This window comes from Orycteropus afer, unplaced genomic scaffold (assembly GCF_000298275.1).
Source record: "Orycteropus afer afer isolate SDZICR_OR568_19922 unplaced genomic scaffold, OryAfe1.0 scaffold00079, whole genome shotgun sequence".
NCBI lineage: Eukaryota > Metazoa > Chordata > Mammalia > Tubulidentata > Orycteropodidae > Orycteropus > Orycteropus afer.
In genome coordinates, this window is record NW_006921666.1 from 7,272,992 (window position 1) to 7,289,717 (window position 16,726).

Here is a 16,726-nt window from a genome sequence, read left to right on the forward strand (position 1 = left end):
TTACTAGGTATATATCCTAAAGAAGTGAGAGCCATGACAAGAACAGACATATGCACACCCGTGTTCATCGCAGCACTATTTACAACAGCAAAAATTTGGAAACAACCTAGGTGTCCATCAACTGAGGAATAGATAACCAAACTATGGTACATATACTCAACGGAATACTATGCAACCATAAAGAATCTGGAAAATGTCGCATAACTTGGATGAACTTGGAGGACATTATGCTGAGTGAAATAAGTCAATTATAGAAGGACAAACATTGTATTAGTCTGTTATTGTAAAAGTCAAGGAACAGTTTATATATGGAAGGAAATTTTCTTTGTTGGCTACCAGGGGTGAGAGGGTATGGTAGGTAACACTGTTAGATAGGTAGAGATAAGTACTGATTTGGGTGAAGAGATGGGCAATGTACCAAATATAAGTAAGTGATCAACATGGTTGCATTGAGGAAGGGGAAGACAGAGAGAGGTACATGGGAGGTGCAGAAAACAAACATGAACCCTTGTGCACATATAGTACTGTGTTGTCAGTGAAGGCAAACATGGGTATACGATGGATACATGGGTGGACAGGCTGAACTATTAGGTATGTCTATGCAGCAGGGAGTGTACCCAAGACCATGTATAGGGTTGCCAGACAATGGTTCTACAAGTATATTTGTATGTTCTGTAAGAATTCCCAGGGGTATAGTACAGCTGACAAGGGACAAGGTTTGTAGTCACTTCGTAGTCAGTCAGCTACCCAGATGGACCGAGTAGTTGAAGTGTGGGCTCGGGACCACAGTCGCAGGGGCCATCAAGCTCAACTGGCATAACATACTACACAAAACATCGTGCCACCTCCTACTCTGGCGAGTAGCGACTGGGATCTTAAAAACTTGCAAGCAGTCATCTAGATGCAACGATGGGTCTCTCCTCACCCAGAGCAAAGAAGAATGAAGAAAACCAAAAATTCATGGAAACAATTATTCCTTGTGACTGGTACACCATGTGATCCTCAGCCTATATGACTATGAGACCAGAACTAGATGATGCCCAGCTACCATTATCAACCACTTGGAGGGTGGTCTATGTAGGAGATCCTGGATAGAGAGGGAGAATAATATGGAACAAAACTCAAAATCATGTGGGGGAAAAAAAAGTGGGGACCAGGTTTGCTGCTCTGATAGAGCCTGGTGGAACCACAGACTATGGTCCCTAGCTGACCTTCAGGTCTGGAAGTGAACCCACATCTGTGGCTTCCAGCCAAACAAAAGACAGGCATAGGAGTTGAACATTTACCTGAGGTAGATACACTCCTTGGAGAGAACAATCAAGGGAGAAAGAAGGGCTGTTCATACACAGGGAGACAGTTCAGGGGGCAGGAGTGCATAGAGAGATGGGAAGAGGTAACTATCAGGAGGAAGTAGGAGGGGAGCTGTTGCACTGGGCTAAATTGTAGTCAATGTCTTGAGACAACATGTGTGTGTGAACTGCTGTATGGAAAGTGAATTTGCTCTGTAAACTTTCACCCAAATCACAACTAAAAAAAAAAAAAAGAAAGAAAAGAAAATGGAAGGAATACACTGAGTCACTGTACCAAAAATAACTGGTTAATGTTCATCCATTTCAGAAGGTGAAATATGATCAAGAACCAGTAGTATGGAAGGAAGAAGTCAAACTGCACTGAAGGAACTGGCAAAGAACAAGGCTCCAGGAATTGATGGAATACCCACTGAGATGTTTCAATAAATAGATGACCCGCTAGAGGCACTCACTTGTCTATGCCAAGAAATTTGGAAGAGAGCTACCTGGCCAACTAACTGGAAGAGATCCATATTTGTACCCATGCCAAAAAAAGGTGATCTGACAGAACATGGAAATTATGGAAAAGTATCCTTAATATCACATGCAAGTAAAATCTTCCTGAAGATAACTCAAAAATGGTTGCAGCAGTATCTGGACAGAGAACTCCCAGAAAAGCAAGCTGGACTCAGAAGAGGATGTGGAACGAGGAATATCACTGCTAATGTCCAGTGGATCTTGGCTGAAAGCAAGGAATACTAGAAAGATGTTTAGTTGTATTTTATTGATTATGCAAAAGCATTCAATTGTGTGGATTATAAAAAATTATGGATAACATTGAGAAGAATGGGAATTCCAGAACACTTCATTGTGCTCATGAGGAACCTGTATATACACCAAGAAGATGTCGTTCGAACAGAACAAAGGGATATACTGCATGGTTTAAAATCAGAAAGTGAGTAAGTCAGGGTTGTATCCTTTCACTATACATATTCAATCAGTATGCTGAGCAAGTAATCTGAGAAGCAGGACTATATAAATATGGGATCAGGATTGTAGGTAGACTCATTAACAATCTGTGATATGCAGACAACACAACTTTGCTTGCTGAAAGGGAAGAGGATTTGAAGCACTTACTGAAGAAGATTAAAGACTACAGTCTGCAGTATGGATTATATCTCAACATAAAGAAAACAAAAATCCTCACTGGAGCAATAATCAAAATCATAAGTGGAGAAAAGACTGAAGCTTTCAAAGATTTCACATAACTTGGTTCCACAATTAACACCAATAGAAGCAGCAGTCAAGATTTCAGACGATGTACTACACTGGGCAAATCTGTTGCAAAAGACCTCTTTAAAGTGCTGAAGAGCAAACAGCAAAGATTTCTCTTTGAAGACTAAGGTGCACCTAACCCAAGCCATGGTATTTTCAATCACCTCATATGTAGGTGAAAGCTGGACAATGAATAAGAAGACCAAAGAAGAGTTGATGCTTTTGCCTTGTGGTGTTGGCGGATACTGAAAGTACCATGGACTGCCACAAGAATGAACAGACCTGTCCTGGAAGATGTGCAGCCAGAATGTTCCTTGGAAGCGAGAATGGCCAGACTTCATCTCAACTACTTTGGTTATGTTGTCAGGAAGGACTATTCCCTAGAGAAGGATGGCATGCTTGGTAAAGTGGAGGGTCAATGAAAAAGGGGAAGGGCCTCAGTGAGATGGATTGACACAGTGGCTGCAATGACAGGCTCAGGTATAACAAGGATTGTGAGGTTAGCACAGGACTGGGCAGTGTTTGGTTCTGTTGTACATAGGGTCACTATGAGTTGGAGCTGACATGATGGCACCTAACAACAACAACAGTCTCCTAAACTGTGATAAATGTTTGCTAAAGCCATCACTTATGGAATTGTCTTGGTCTGACAACCAAGACAATGTGTACTGATAAAGAAAGAAATGATGCTCTACCTCATTCTTACTTAAAGAAATTCAAAAAGAGACTACCCACCCCCCATCAGATTTGTTGTTCTTGTCAAGTGCCGCTGAGTCAGATCCAACTCATAGCAACCCCTCCTTGGGTTTCCGTGGCAGTGTTACTCTGGAAGTAGATTGCCTAACCTTCCTTCAGAGGAGTGGCTGGGGGAGGGGGTTAGTAGTTAAGTGCCTTAGGCAATACGCTACCATAGCTCCTCCCATCAGATTAGCAAGTTAAAAAGTTTAAAAATTGCATTTCTGGTGCGATTGTGGAAAAACAAGCATGTACTTACATGTGGGTATGTAACTATTTCCCTTTTGGAAAACAATTTTACATTATCTGTCACAATGATAAATCATATATCCTATTACCCTATAGCTTTAGTGCTAGAAATTCACCCTAGAGATGTATTTGTAGAAAGAGGCCAAGACACATGTACCATGACTTTCACTGCATTATCTGTATTAACAATAAAATGCAAACAACAAACACCCACCAACAAGGGATGATTAAGTAACTGATGGTACAACCAAACAGTGGCATATCAGGCAGCCATTTAAAAAGAACCATGGACCCATATATGCTTATATAGAAAGATTAAGACAGAACAGCTGAAAAAATGATTGTGCAAAGCAGTATATACAGTCTCTCTTTGGCGTTGTTATTTTATTTTAAAGGATCTCCACACCCCGAATCGACATCCACATAAAAGACTTTCCCAATGTCCTGGGTTCATCTGTTCCCTTTCACGGCAATACTTACCCAAAAAGTTATCTATATTTGGTGTCTGTTATTTCCCATTCATTCTCAATCTATTTAAACTGGCTCTCTCCCTTACATCTCTTTGAAAACTACAACCATCAATGATTTGTATGTTTCCAAATCCAATGGCCATTTCTCTATTTCCAACTTACTTCTCTGAATCATCTAACAATGGACTACTCTTTTCCTCTTGAAACATTTATCTCTAGCTGAACTTCTAAATTTTGGAGTCCTGAGTCTTATTAACTTTTCTATTTATACTTTAAAGGTGCTCTGGTGGCACAGTAGTTAAGGCCATTTGGCTGCTAACCAAAAGGTTGGTGGTTCGAACCCAGCAGCTGCTCCATGGGAGAAAGATGAGGCAGTTTGCTTCTGTAAAGATTTGTAGTCTAGGAAATACCTATGGGCAGTTGTGCTCTGTTCTATAGGGTCACTATGAGTCAGAATCAACTTGATGGCAGTCATTTTTTTTTTTTATACTTTCGTCTTGGGCAAGATCAGTCCCATGGTTTTAAATACCACTGACATGCTAACCACTTCCAAATTTATAGTTTCAGCCCTCATCTCTCCCATGAGTTTCACACTAGAAAATCCAACAGTCAGACATCTTCACTTAACTGAACTTCTGGTTTTTTAATCTCAAACCTGTGACTTCCATAGTTTTCTCTCATAAATGCTACAAATACATGGAGTGCTCATGGCCAAAACTCTAGAGAAATCCTTGATTATACCCTCTTCTGGACCATTCACATCAAATCCATTGAAAAGTCTCACAGATTCTCCTTAACACCCTACACTCTGCATCTGGCTCTTGCCTCCATGACAAAATGGCACAACTGGCCCCTCCCAACCCCTGTAAGGGTGACAACATCCTACCTAGCCATATAAGGTTCTGTTCTCCATCTTTCAAGTTCTTTGTACATTTTGATCTGATAATTTATAAGGTATGACCCTTCTTTTGGGCATGTAATACTATATAGTACAAACTAGATTACTCTAAAAAATACCTCTTATAATTCTTTGCCTGTAATTTTCTAAAAGCAGATGCCTATAGGACCAGGAGCTCTGGTAGCATAGTGCCTAAGGCACTTGACTGCTAACCAGAAGGCTGGCGGTTCAAACCCACCAGCCACTCCTTGGAAGGAAGATGGGGCAATCCATAGTGATACTGCCTCAGAAACCCAAGGAGGGGTCGCTATGGGTCGGGGCCGACTCCATGGCACATAACAACAACAACAACACAGGACCCTACAGCTGTTGGTAGTTATTGACAAAGTGTCTTACCCTCTTCTTCCCAGGCTCAGAAGCACGAGTGTCATAATCATCAGGGAGCTGGAGATAATCCTCCATTCGGCTGGCAATCGCCTCCCAGTCACGCTTCCTTTTAGTGCCAGTCCTCAAGCCATCCAACTTGTCTGGGGGACAAACACAGAGCCGTAGCATTAAGGAACAGTGTGAGCTTGCACAAAACACAAAAACAAGGGAAAAGCTGGAACACTTCAGAGGGCACATCCACATTTTTGAGAGCAGCATCACTTGCAGATCCGAAGTGTCTTCTTGGCTGAGATAGTATCAAGTTCTGCACAATTTCCATGGTTTATTTGATGTTCATACTGGCAGCCATTATAGTGTTGGTGTAAGAACAAATATGGGCAAAGGCAAGAAAAGACACTGGTCTCCCATCCTTTTTCCTCAACCTTCCAAAATCACAGCATATCAGCTCTTATGTTCTGAAGGAAAACGCAAAGTTGTTTTTTTCTAAGAACAATTTATTCTCTTCTTCTTCTTCTTCTTTTTTTTTTTTTTAAACACAGTATTAGCACCACTCATTTGATCTGCAATCCTTTGTGATACTGTGTCACATAAAAGCAGATAGTACCAAGAACACAATGGGTAAGGCTAATATTTAGGAAAGTTTTAGATTAATAGTTTCTATTGAACAGAATCTCAGGATTTTAGCTCCTGTGAGAGAATTCACCATGAGTTAATTTTTATGAATAAACTCTGTACAAGATCACTACTATTTTTTGGTTATACTATGAAGTGCTGTTGACCATTCTGAGAAGAAAGACTAGTCAGCCAAAGTGACTAGATTTGAATTTTCTTATTGAACCCTCTATATGAGAGGGCTAGGCTTTCCAAGGGCCCCAAACTATAATCAATTAAATACACAGGAATTGCTGATTCAGAAATTATAAGTTTAGATGTTTTTAAGAACACGCAATGAGAATGTGTTGCTTTTTTCATTTGTTGTCAATACTTATTTTGAATGCTAAAAGTGCAATATTATGAGTTACATTTTACATATACATATATTCTAGCCACTTTAAAGCACTAAACTTTAGATCATCTGAAGTTATAGAAACACATGATTATTAAGCCTAAAATAAAGGAAAGCCTAAAATCTTTTGAGACACACAATGACCATATTCCATCAAACTCCATAAAGGCATGTACAGAATAGAACTCTTTTAGACACCAAGTTGGAAGGACTTGATATGATAGGAGAAGTGCAATGGAAGTAGTGGTAGGAGGGAAGGTGAGTTTATGTTTCAAATAGAAAAGCTGCACACACAGCTAACAGTATCCATACCATACAGACTTCAAAAATAGGTAGGATTTTACGTACTTGGCAAAGCTTTTATTTCCTAAATCTCCCCATCCCCCCAAAGAAGCAATATAATTGAAAAATCAGTACGACAAAGTACATTTTACAGAAGTCAAAATTTATCATCCCACTTTGGCAAAATCTTAACATAGACAGCTTCAACAGAAAGAGTCTTCTAATCTCCTCCATCAGTCAGTCATATGTTGTACCACATGGCTCTATCTACACATACATGACGGGTCATGTTACATAAGCTCTTCAAGAAGTAGCCCCTTGACTGCACAGAGACACAAGATTTGGTATTAGAAAAGCAACAAATCCCACTACCAACACAACCATTCTCAGTTCAACGTGTACAATGTTACCAGAAGAGTAGGATGGGAAGCACCAACACACTTATTAAGTAAATCCCAAAGGATTTTCAAACTTCTTAAGATCAGCTTTGACATTAACATACGTCACAGAGAAAATTTCATACTTTAATTCCAAGAACAGAGCATGGCCAGGAAGCAATGCAGAAGGGCAATGGGTGTGAAAACGGTAAGGACGTCGGAAGTTCCCTATGGGCAACAGGGAGGTTGGCAAGAGTGTGTATTTCTAGTCTGAGCATCCCTGTTTGAATGCTGAGCTTGAAACTTAATTGTGCTTTAACATGTTCAAAGTTTCGTCCGTGAGGCTGAAGAAAGGCTCACGCCTCTTCCACATGGCATCCTGAAAGCCCAAATGCACAGACGTATGACATGAGAGGTGAGGGAAGAGAGCTCTGTGGTGTTAAGGGCAGTAGGAAGAATGGTGTTCAACACATTCATACCAATGATTTTCAGAGGGTTGAGTTTCAAAAGATGAATTTTTAATATGAAGTTTTAGATATCCAACTTGGTAGGTCACAGAATTTTACATCTTCAAAATAGTACATATCTTTATAGCACAACAGAAGAAATTCTTTAGAACATCTATTTATACTGTACCCATAAACTGTATTTCTGAAAATCTGTTCAAAGTGAACATACAAGGGTCATGTGCCTAAACTAATAAAGTTACATGCCAGCTGTGAAGAGATGAATCTACTGGACACAAAGACAACTCAATTTGTGCTTATAAGCTGTGTGTATTATTCTCACTTAAAGAGAACTATCCACACAACTCAGGAGCACAGGCAAAGGATACTGAGGTGAGAAAAGCAAAAGTTCTTGCTATGGAGAAATCTACATTGGGATGGGTAAGAGCCTCCAATATTTCAGTCCTCACAGTTTGATAAACTACAATCACATCATTGGAACTTAGTGGCTTCAAGGCTGAATCCCAGTATCTGATGCATTATATAACCCCCCCACACACACACATCGAAGTGCCCATGTCCCGGCTGCACAGAAGCCAGCCGGGCAGACTGAAAGCAGGCCACCGACGGCCTATAACAACTCCATGACGCCATGTCAAGTGCAGTGCAAGCAGGTTCTGAACTGTATACTGTACCTAACGAGCATAGATCGAGAAGTCCACAATGAGATTTCTCCAGCTGCATGAAAGGCTACAGTTAAGTGAGTGTTTCCTTACTGGCAGGTTCATTTGTGAACGAGAATTTCTCAGCTTCAGACTCATTAAGCTGGGTGGAGATGCACTAGGCTGTAGCCTAACACGTCTCTACCCAGCATAATGATGCTACCAAGAATAATGGCAAGAATGGAGAATGCTGACAAAATACACAGAAAAATAAACTGTACCTGGTCATCAAACATACAAGATTTGTTATGATAAAGGAAAGCAAAATAAATAGGCTAGTTCTTGGATGTAAAATCCTTACATTTCAGAGAAGAATCTTGTCATCTGAACAGCTCCACGGACGAACCTCAAAGAAGTAAGTGCTATCAAGAATACTCATACTCAATTTGCCCTCCTCTATAGCAGGATAAGCTCTTATATGATGCAAGTGGTATGAGATAAAAGTTATTATATAAAGTATCACTGTTATTCTTATTAAAAACCCAATTGCAAACATGTCAGAACTTATTTTCCAGTTCATTACCAGACCTTCAGTGCCTTTAATTGAAATTATTTACTTAATAAATCGATTTCTGGAATTAACTGTCTAACTTTGTCTTCAAAATCGACTGAATTTGTATAAAATGTATTTTCTGAGAAGCAAATGGCAGACAGGCCAGATGTTTTTCCAGAAACCAACACTAAATTCAACACCATATTTGCATAAATACCAGAAGGCTGGCGGTTCAAACCCACCAGCCACTCCTCGGAAGGAAGGTTGGGCAATCCTACTTCCGTAGTGATACTGCCTCAGAAACCCAAGGAGGGGTTGCTATGAGTCGGGCTGACTCGACGGCACATAACAACAACAACAATTTGCATGAATAATCATTTTCCTTTCTCTTTCAAAAGAAAAAGTAGAAAGTGGACTAGCCAAAATTTAAAAAAGCATCACCCCAGATCATGTATTATACAAGGATTCCAAGGACTATATGCTAAACATTTATCACTTTTACAATTCCCTTGTCTATCTTTATTTATGATCTCTCTTTTTGCCCCAAAAGATAACCACTATTTTGAAAACCAGAAAAGAGAAAAATGATTTTACAGCCTTACAGGGTAATCTAAAATACAGAACTATAAGCAGACTCAATCTCATGTCAAAATAAGCAGGTCTAAAGCATTATCATTTAAAAAAGTAATCTGTGATTGATTGTTCTATAATATTTAATTGCATTTAAACATTTATGAATATTTAAAGGTCCAACAAAGGAGATTGTTGGTTATTATTAAGATTTCTCACAGAGGAAAGAGCAATAGAAAAATATGTCAGTAACTACATGTAATTTTCACATGATGTACATTAGAAAAAAAATTCAGAGTTTATAACAAAGCATTTACTCCAGTAATACATACTATATATATAGTAGAGAGTTTATGGAACTATCTTTGAACATAGGACCCAGTCAACAACTGCTAACATAATCAATTGAGCAAAACTAAAGGTAAAGCCTTTGCAACTGTAAGTAAAATGTACCCTCTGTTGTCAGGGTGCAGACAACATGGCGTGTAGCAATGCAGCTAAATGACTCAAACATTTCTATGAACTACTGATGGTTACTTCCGTTTCAGAATAATAGCATGTTACCAGGAAGAGAAACACAGAGATTGAGAGTCATACTTCACATATCAATGAGCCCAATCTTCTCAAAAAGATCTTAACATATTTTCTTAGATTTTTATTAATACATCTTAATCAATAGGTTAATTAGTTCTCTTTAAGTGAGGACCAGGGGGAAAAAAAAAATCACTGAAAAGTGTGTCATCACCATGAGAATGAGATACTGGAGGAAAATCCACTGGATATGTATGATTTTCTGCTTAATAGGTAACCTCAGATCAAGCAACTCCACAATTTTTTATTTAAATAATGATTTTAACTGGTTCATCTGGCAACCTAGCACTAAAGACAACTTAAAAGAAAATTTAAAAGGAATCCTTAAAAGCAGCCTCCTCAAAATCTTGAATTATATAGCTAGCTCTCCTACTCAGAAATGCTCGTTTATTGTATTATGAAAATAAATGCCTTTTAATAAATTTTAAAACTTTAATGCTTTAATATTTATTATTATCATCATCCAAAGTATTCATAATTGGGTTCGATACTGGATTGCAGTTAACATTTTTTCTAAAAAAGCAGGAATCTTATCAGCAGCAACATTTCTGATTTATATAAAAAATGGATTTTAGAAGTGACAGTATTTTATTACTAACTTTATCACATATTTCTGTTTAAATGGTATTAAAGGTAGTTCTTTCTGAAATATTATTCTTTTTACTCTCTGTCACAAGATATAAATATAATTAAACCAGAAGCTAGCAAAATAGATTGGCGGATGTAAGGTAGGCCAAAATTCTTGGTTTAAGTAAGATTTCGGACAATCTACTCTTCTTACAGAAGAGCTATGACCGTTACCATGAGGTATCACATATAAAAACAGGAAAAAGGAAATACCCACCTAGCTTTGCCTCAGATGTGTCCATCTCCCATTTGCTTTTCGGAATGTAACCCTAAATCGTACACAGAGAGAAGCTCGAAGGGTTAGAAAGAGACACATACATGCACATCACTTTTGAACTGGAAAAGCATTAAAACTGGGAATGGATTCAGTTTCCACTCACTAGTTATAAACTTATAGGGAAAGCACAGTCTCAGTATCTCTGAAGAAACTAAATTACCAAATTTACCAAACTGGATTGCCCAGATTTCAGAGCAGTCACTTAAGAATAGAATCATGAAGGCGCTTTGAGGCAGCTACAATTCAGGACTCACAATTGTAGACTGAACAACAGCTGGACAGTAAATATGATAAGAATGTACAAGTAGTTACTGTACTGATATTAAAATCATTTGGAGCAGCACAGGATTTATACCAGCTAGGTTATTCTTTAAATACAATGCTATTCTCAAGTGATGGTAACCATGAGGTCCAAAGAGTATTTTTCAAGAGTTACCTTATATTCCACTATAATTTTAAATACTCAAAAGAAAGGAGAAAACTTGGTTATCACTGAGCCCAACTATAAAGTTCAACCTCCTTTTAAAAAGACTCAATCCATTTATCAGTCAGATCTTACAAAGGCTAATTCTACTGAATCAATTTCACAGCATTTCTCTGATCACTTGGAAATTAGGTTATTGTTTCTGATATCTTTTAAAATTATGCTTTCCTATTATATGAAAATCCAGGTATTTCCACAGGCAACTTATATCTTACGTTAAATAAAATAACTGCGTGATGTATTTCAAACAAACTCCCACATGGTTTTCAATTTCCAATGCACCTACTGAACTATGCAGTAATCCTTTCCATTCATTCACCTAGCAAACGGATGCTTTTCCATGGGATTGAGATTTTCCCTTTTCCTTAATTAGGACTCTGTTTCTATTAATCCCTAACATAACATACAGGAGCTTTAATATTAAGATTTATTATATAGAAACTTATTATATAGATACTGATTCATCCTAGGTGTCAGTATCTTCTTTTAAGAATCAGTATATTCCTTTACCGTTGGGAATGTTCAAGTTCACAGAACAGACTAGCACACAGGTAAGTCAGACAGTATGTTGAAGGCTTCATGGCCGTAACTTCTGTGTAAGAATCTTCTATGGTATCGTCATCCTTCCAGGTAACCTACAGTTTTTATATATTTCTAATCTTTAAGGCATAACTAATCATTCAATTTCAACTCAGTAGATAGGTTATAAATTACAGCATCTTTTTCAAATTGATTTTGAGAATAAACCAAGCCAAACTATGCTGAAGTAATGGTGCTAAAAGCATCAATCAAATTTGTTCAAGTCACATCACAAGAATCATCTGAAAACCTTAAACATCACTAGAATAATACATTTATAAACTCTGAGTCAGATCTTTCAGGTTCACTGAAGTACTAAAGAAGGCAAAGCATCATACCCATAATCTCCTAAAAGGGTTCACCCAGCTGTGTTAATCAGGACAGAGTAGAAAATGCAAAGTTTACTGAGAATCCCATTAAAATGGTTAGAATGACATGAAACTTGCTCTTAACTCTTTGGTTAAAATTCTCCAAGAATCTTTTACTCTTGGAATAGACCCCAACAGTAGAAGATCTGGATTCTCAATCTCTGAATAAGTTAAGAGAAGTTTTATAAACATAAAGATAAATAAAATGAATGTATTCATTTCCCCTGCTGGAACCACCCTGTTCTTCCTTAAAACCCCATTATCCTCCCGCTGCACTTTCAAAATGGTAGGCCATTTGGAAATAGAAGAGATAGTCCAGTAGGGTAGGGTTCTTAGACTTCCTTGCCAGGCCTCTCATGTAAAAATATAGTATTACAGCGTGTTTTACTTTTTAAAATTAAAAGGTACATTCAATTAAAAATTCCAAGGTTTGACCTTTACCTAAGAAAGTCAGATGTTAAGAACCATTTCCTGAACTGAAATCTCCACAAAAGAAGATGAAGCTTTAGAAAGCTGAAAGTTTATAAACTCCTCACATGACTTTATAGCACACACAGTGTGAGTAGTTAAACAAGTCGTTAGCCACATTCCAGAACAGCGTGGACCTGTACGTGAATTTTCTGTCTACATTTTAGATCACATATCAAAACACAACTTAAAAAATAACTTTGTTTAAGAAAAAAATACTGAGACTCAAATGGCATTAATTTGAAAGCTTATTTTTTTTTAATCCACATTTGAAATCTAGGCATAGGCATGTAGAGGTTGACGCCATTTCTACATAAACACAGTTTCTATCAAGAGTCCTCCATATCACACATGGTTTGAGTGGACCACTCCTTAGAGACTCTGTATACTCTATGGGGTAGGAATTAGGGTCTCGTTTTGTACATTTTCAGAAGAATATGAGAAGCAGCTTTAGCAAGGGCTGGGATATGAAATAAACTGAGCATTATTTTAGATAAAAGAAGCAACACTATTTCAAGGCATTGCAGATCTCTGTACTCATTAGCAAACACTGAAAAGTCAACATAATTCTACAGGTCACATATTATTGAATGACAGGGTAAGGCAAACATTTCTACAGAGGTATGATAAAAAGCATTTACAGCAGGTACAAGGGAACTTTGAAAGCATACTACGTAAGTCTCTAATCAGTCTGAGCAAAATCCATTGCCTACAGAGTCAAATCACTTAACAGGATAAAATGCAGAAGAAAAATCCAGCAGTAAGTGCCAACTCTGCTCCTCATTCAGTAACAGTTCTTCTGCCTCAGTTGACAGAAACTGTTAATTTGGATATACTGCAGCAAAGATGAGCAATTATACATTGTGTGTAGGCTGCACCACATACCTGCTGGAATGTAAAAATGTTCTCTCATATGTAATTGATTTTCTTGAAAAATAATTACCCCTAAAACTACCTACAAATAGATAAGTGTGTACAAGGGTTAAATTTCTCAGCACTATGTTAAAATTTTCTTTCAACAATACAGTAGAGGATCTTTTTGGTCTAGAGAAAAATCATGGAAACTTTCACCATCAAAAGGTGTATCAAAATAGCAGATACGAATTTTAAACAATACCCTTAAGAATTTTAATAAAGAGACACTCTGTTCAAAGTGGTTGGTCTGTCTCCTACCAGTTCGCTTTCCTCTTCCTCTGCATCTTTCTTTTCTTCTTTCTGTTCTTCAATGTTTGCATCAAAATCTTCCATCTCTACCTACACCCCCCACATAATTAAAAAAAAAAAAAAAATTGAATTAACGGTTAGGAAAATGTCGAGTCCCTCACTGAGATCTGGAAGGAGCAGTTGCCCAGAGCAAAACATCACAGATTCACTGCTACATCCCACGTAATTTTAAAACCCTAAATTTTGAAACAGAGCTGGTAAAAGAACAATATTCCAGCCTTTTATCTCCCCAGAACAGCTATCTTTATAATTCCTATAGCGTTTATATGATGCTCTGCTCTGGGTAGATGTTCACCTGTTTTGAATGTCTGTGGGTTACTAGGATTTCTTTTTAAAACCTTTAAAAATTATTTTTCTATCAGATAAAACATACATATGATTCCAATTTAAAAACGTAAGGAAGGGTATACTGAAAATAAGATAGTGGCTCGGCCCAGAACGACAGCAATAGTAATACAAAAGTAGATGGATTAGAGAATTATTTACAAGCTAAAACTGACAAAACATGTAGACTGACTACATGATGGAGGGACAGAGGCAGAAGCTGGAATAAGAGCAAAGAGTCAGGGATAACTCCTAGATTGTTGGCTTCAGCAACCAAATGACTAGTGGCTCTAATCACTAAAACAGAGAATAGCAGAAGAGGTATGGGTTTAGATAAATTATATTTTTGATACTTCCAATTTGAGATGTATTAAGGTAATATATAGGAGCTCTGGTGGCATAGGGCCTAAGGCATTTAACTGCTAACCAGAAAGCTGGCGGTTCAAACCCCCCAGCCACTCCTCAGAAGGAAGGTTGGGCAATCTACTTCCATAGTGATACTGCCTCGGAAACCCAAGGAGGGGTCGCTATAAGTCGAATCAACTCGGCAGCAGTGAGTTTGTTTTTTTGGTAAGGTAACATATGTTTTTTGTAGATAATTTGGAAAATAAAGGTAGAAACAATTATAAAAACCACACAAAATCCCTCCAGCTGGATATAACTACTGTTAAGATATCGATATAATTCACTCCAATCTTGACAGTTTAATATTAAGAGCATGTAAGTGACAATTAAATCTATTAGAAAGATTCAGATTATCTATTAGAAAGAAAATAGGGCCTAGGACAGATACAGCCCTAAAGAGTTTCAACATTTAAGGACTGCGTAGTGTGAAGACCCAGTGCAAGAGACTGAAAAGGCATGGCCAGAAAGGTCAGAGAATCCAGGTCTGTGAGAACCAGAAGATGTGAACTCACAGAAACCAAGAGAAAAAGATGTTTATGAGAAAGTGAGTGTGGTCAATTATGTCAAGTGTGGCTGCAAAATTACTTAACAGCAGACTTGAGAATTGTCCATTGTCATGGAAGTCATTGGGTAGAGAATCTCTGGATAATGGTGGAGGCAAAAGGCAGAAGGAAATGGGTTGAGGAGTGGCCCAGGAGGTAAAAAACAATGAACACACTGAGTATACATGACGTACTCACGGGACACGGTCAAAGGAAACAGAAGCACACAACTGATCAAAATATAGAATCTCTCCTTTTTCATGATAGAGGGTTACTTCCACCAAACTAATAATTGGTTCAGACAAGAATTATCAACGGGTGAGAATCTTAGGGAACAGGATATTTACAGTCTCAAAAGTATCTCCCTACAGATTACCTATTAGAAAGGGAAAAGGGTACCTTTACAGCAGAAAAATCTGGCAGACACCACTGTAACTAAGTGAGACAAACTGCTAGCATATGGCTCCAGGTGTGAAGCACTGAGTACACATCAATTATGCAGTATTCCTACTAACACGTAACCTAAATCTAATCATATGAAAAGAGTCAGACAAACCCAAATCAAGGAGCATTCTACAAGACAACTGGCCTATATCCTTCAAAAATCCTTTGTTTATCTTCAAAGAAAATGACATAGCTCAGAAACTATTTTAAAGAATTGGATCCTGATTTTTTTTTTACAAAAAGGTATAAAGCACATTATGGGGACAGTTTGTAAAATCTGAATATGGACTGTGCATGAAATAATTCAAGAAATTTACATTATTTAATAAAGTATCAATGTTAAATGTTATCAATTTGATAACTGACTTCCAGCTTAGTAATTTCTTTGCTTTTAGGAGATACCTGTTAAGCTATTTGGTGGTGAAGGGTTACCTCTAAAATTGTTAACAAACAAAGACCAAACCTACTGGCATCAAGTCAATTCTGACTCACAGCAAACCTACAGGGCAGAGCAGAACCACTCCACAAGGTTTCCAAGGCTTTGTATCTTTACAGAAGTAGGCTGCCTCATTTTTCTTCCTGGAGTGGCTGGTGGATTTGAACCACCAACCTTTTAGTTAGCAGCCAAATGCTTTGACCACTGTACCACCAGAGTTCCTTCTAAAATTGTTATACAATAATAATGATAAAAGTAATAGTTATAAGAAGAATGTATATCTACATAGAGAAAAAGCAAATGTGGCAAAGTATTAATAACTGGTGAATCTCGATGAAAGAGGGGCAGGTGTTCACTATACTCTTTATGCAACTTTTCTGTAGGTTTAAAATGTTTCAAGGTGAAAAGGCACTGCATTCGAGCCAAAGGACACTCACCTCTTCAATAGCAGCATCTTGTAGCAAAGAACGAATGTCTAGACGCATCATGTGACGAGGTGCAGTTTCCCAGTGATCAGCCATCTAATGAGAGATTTAAGAGGTCAAGTTATCTCCAGAAACTACTCAAATAAAGACTAAGTGAGCATCAAATAGAAATTTAACTAATACACTTACTCCTCACTTATTAACAATCTTATTATCCAACATTCTGCGTTTACAACAGTAAAAAAATCTATTTTGTGATTTAATGATGTGTGTCTGGCAGTAATGAATGCCCACGTAAAAGGTGAGAATAACACTGACTGTGATGGTTAAGGT

At 37.8% G+C, this 16,726-nt stretch overlaps 1 protein-coding gene across 1 annotated transcript in view; it reads right to left on the bottom strand.

Moving 5' to 3' along the window:
• YLPM1 (YLP motif containing 1) overlaps positions 1–16,726 on the bottom strand; it is a 122,417-nt gene that overhangs the window by 12,298 nt on the left and 93,393 nt on the right. Inside the window, exons 16-19 of the mRNA XM_007941366.1 lie at positions 16,406–16,489; positions 13,767–13,847; positions 10,635–10,686; positions 5,313–5,443 (exon numbers count right to left, since the gene is read on the bottom strand). Coding sequence (XP_007939557.1) covers positions 5,313–5,443; positions 10,635–10,686; positions 13,767–13,847; positions 16,406–16,489 — 348 coding nt within the window. The remainder of the gene's footprint in view (positions 1–5,312; positions 5,444–10,634; positions 10,687–13,766; positions 13,848–16,405; positions 16,490–16,726) is intronic.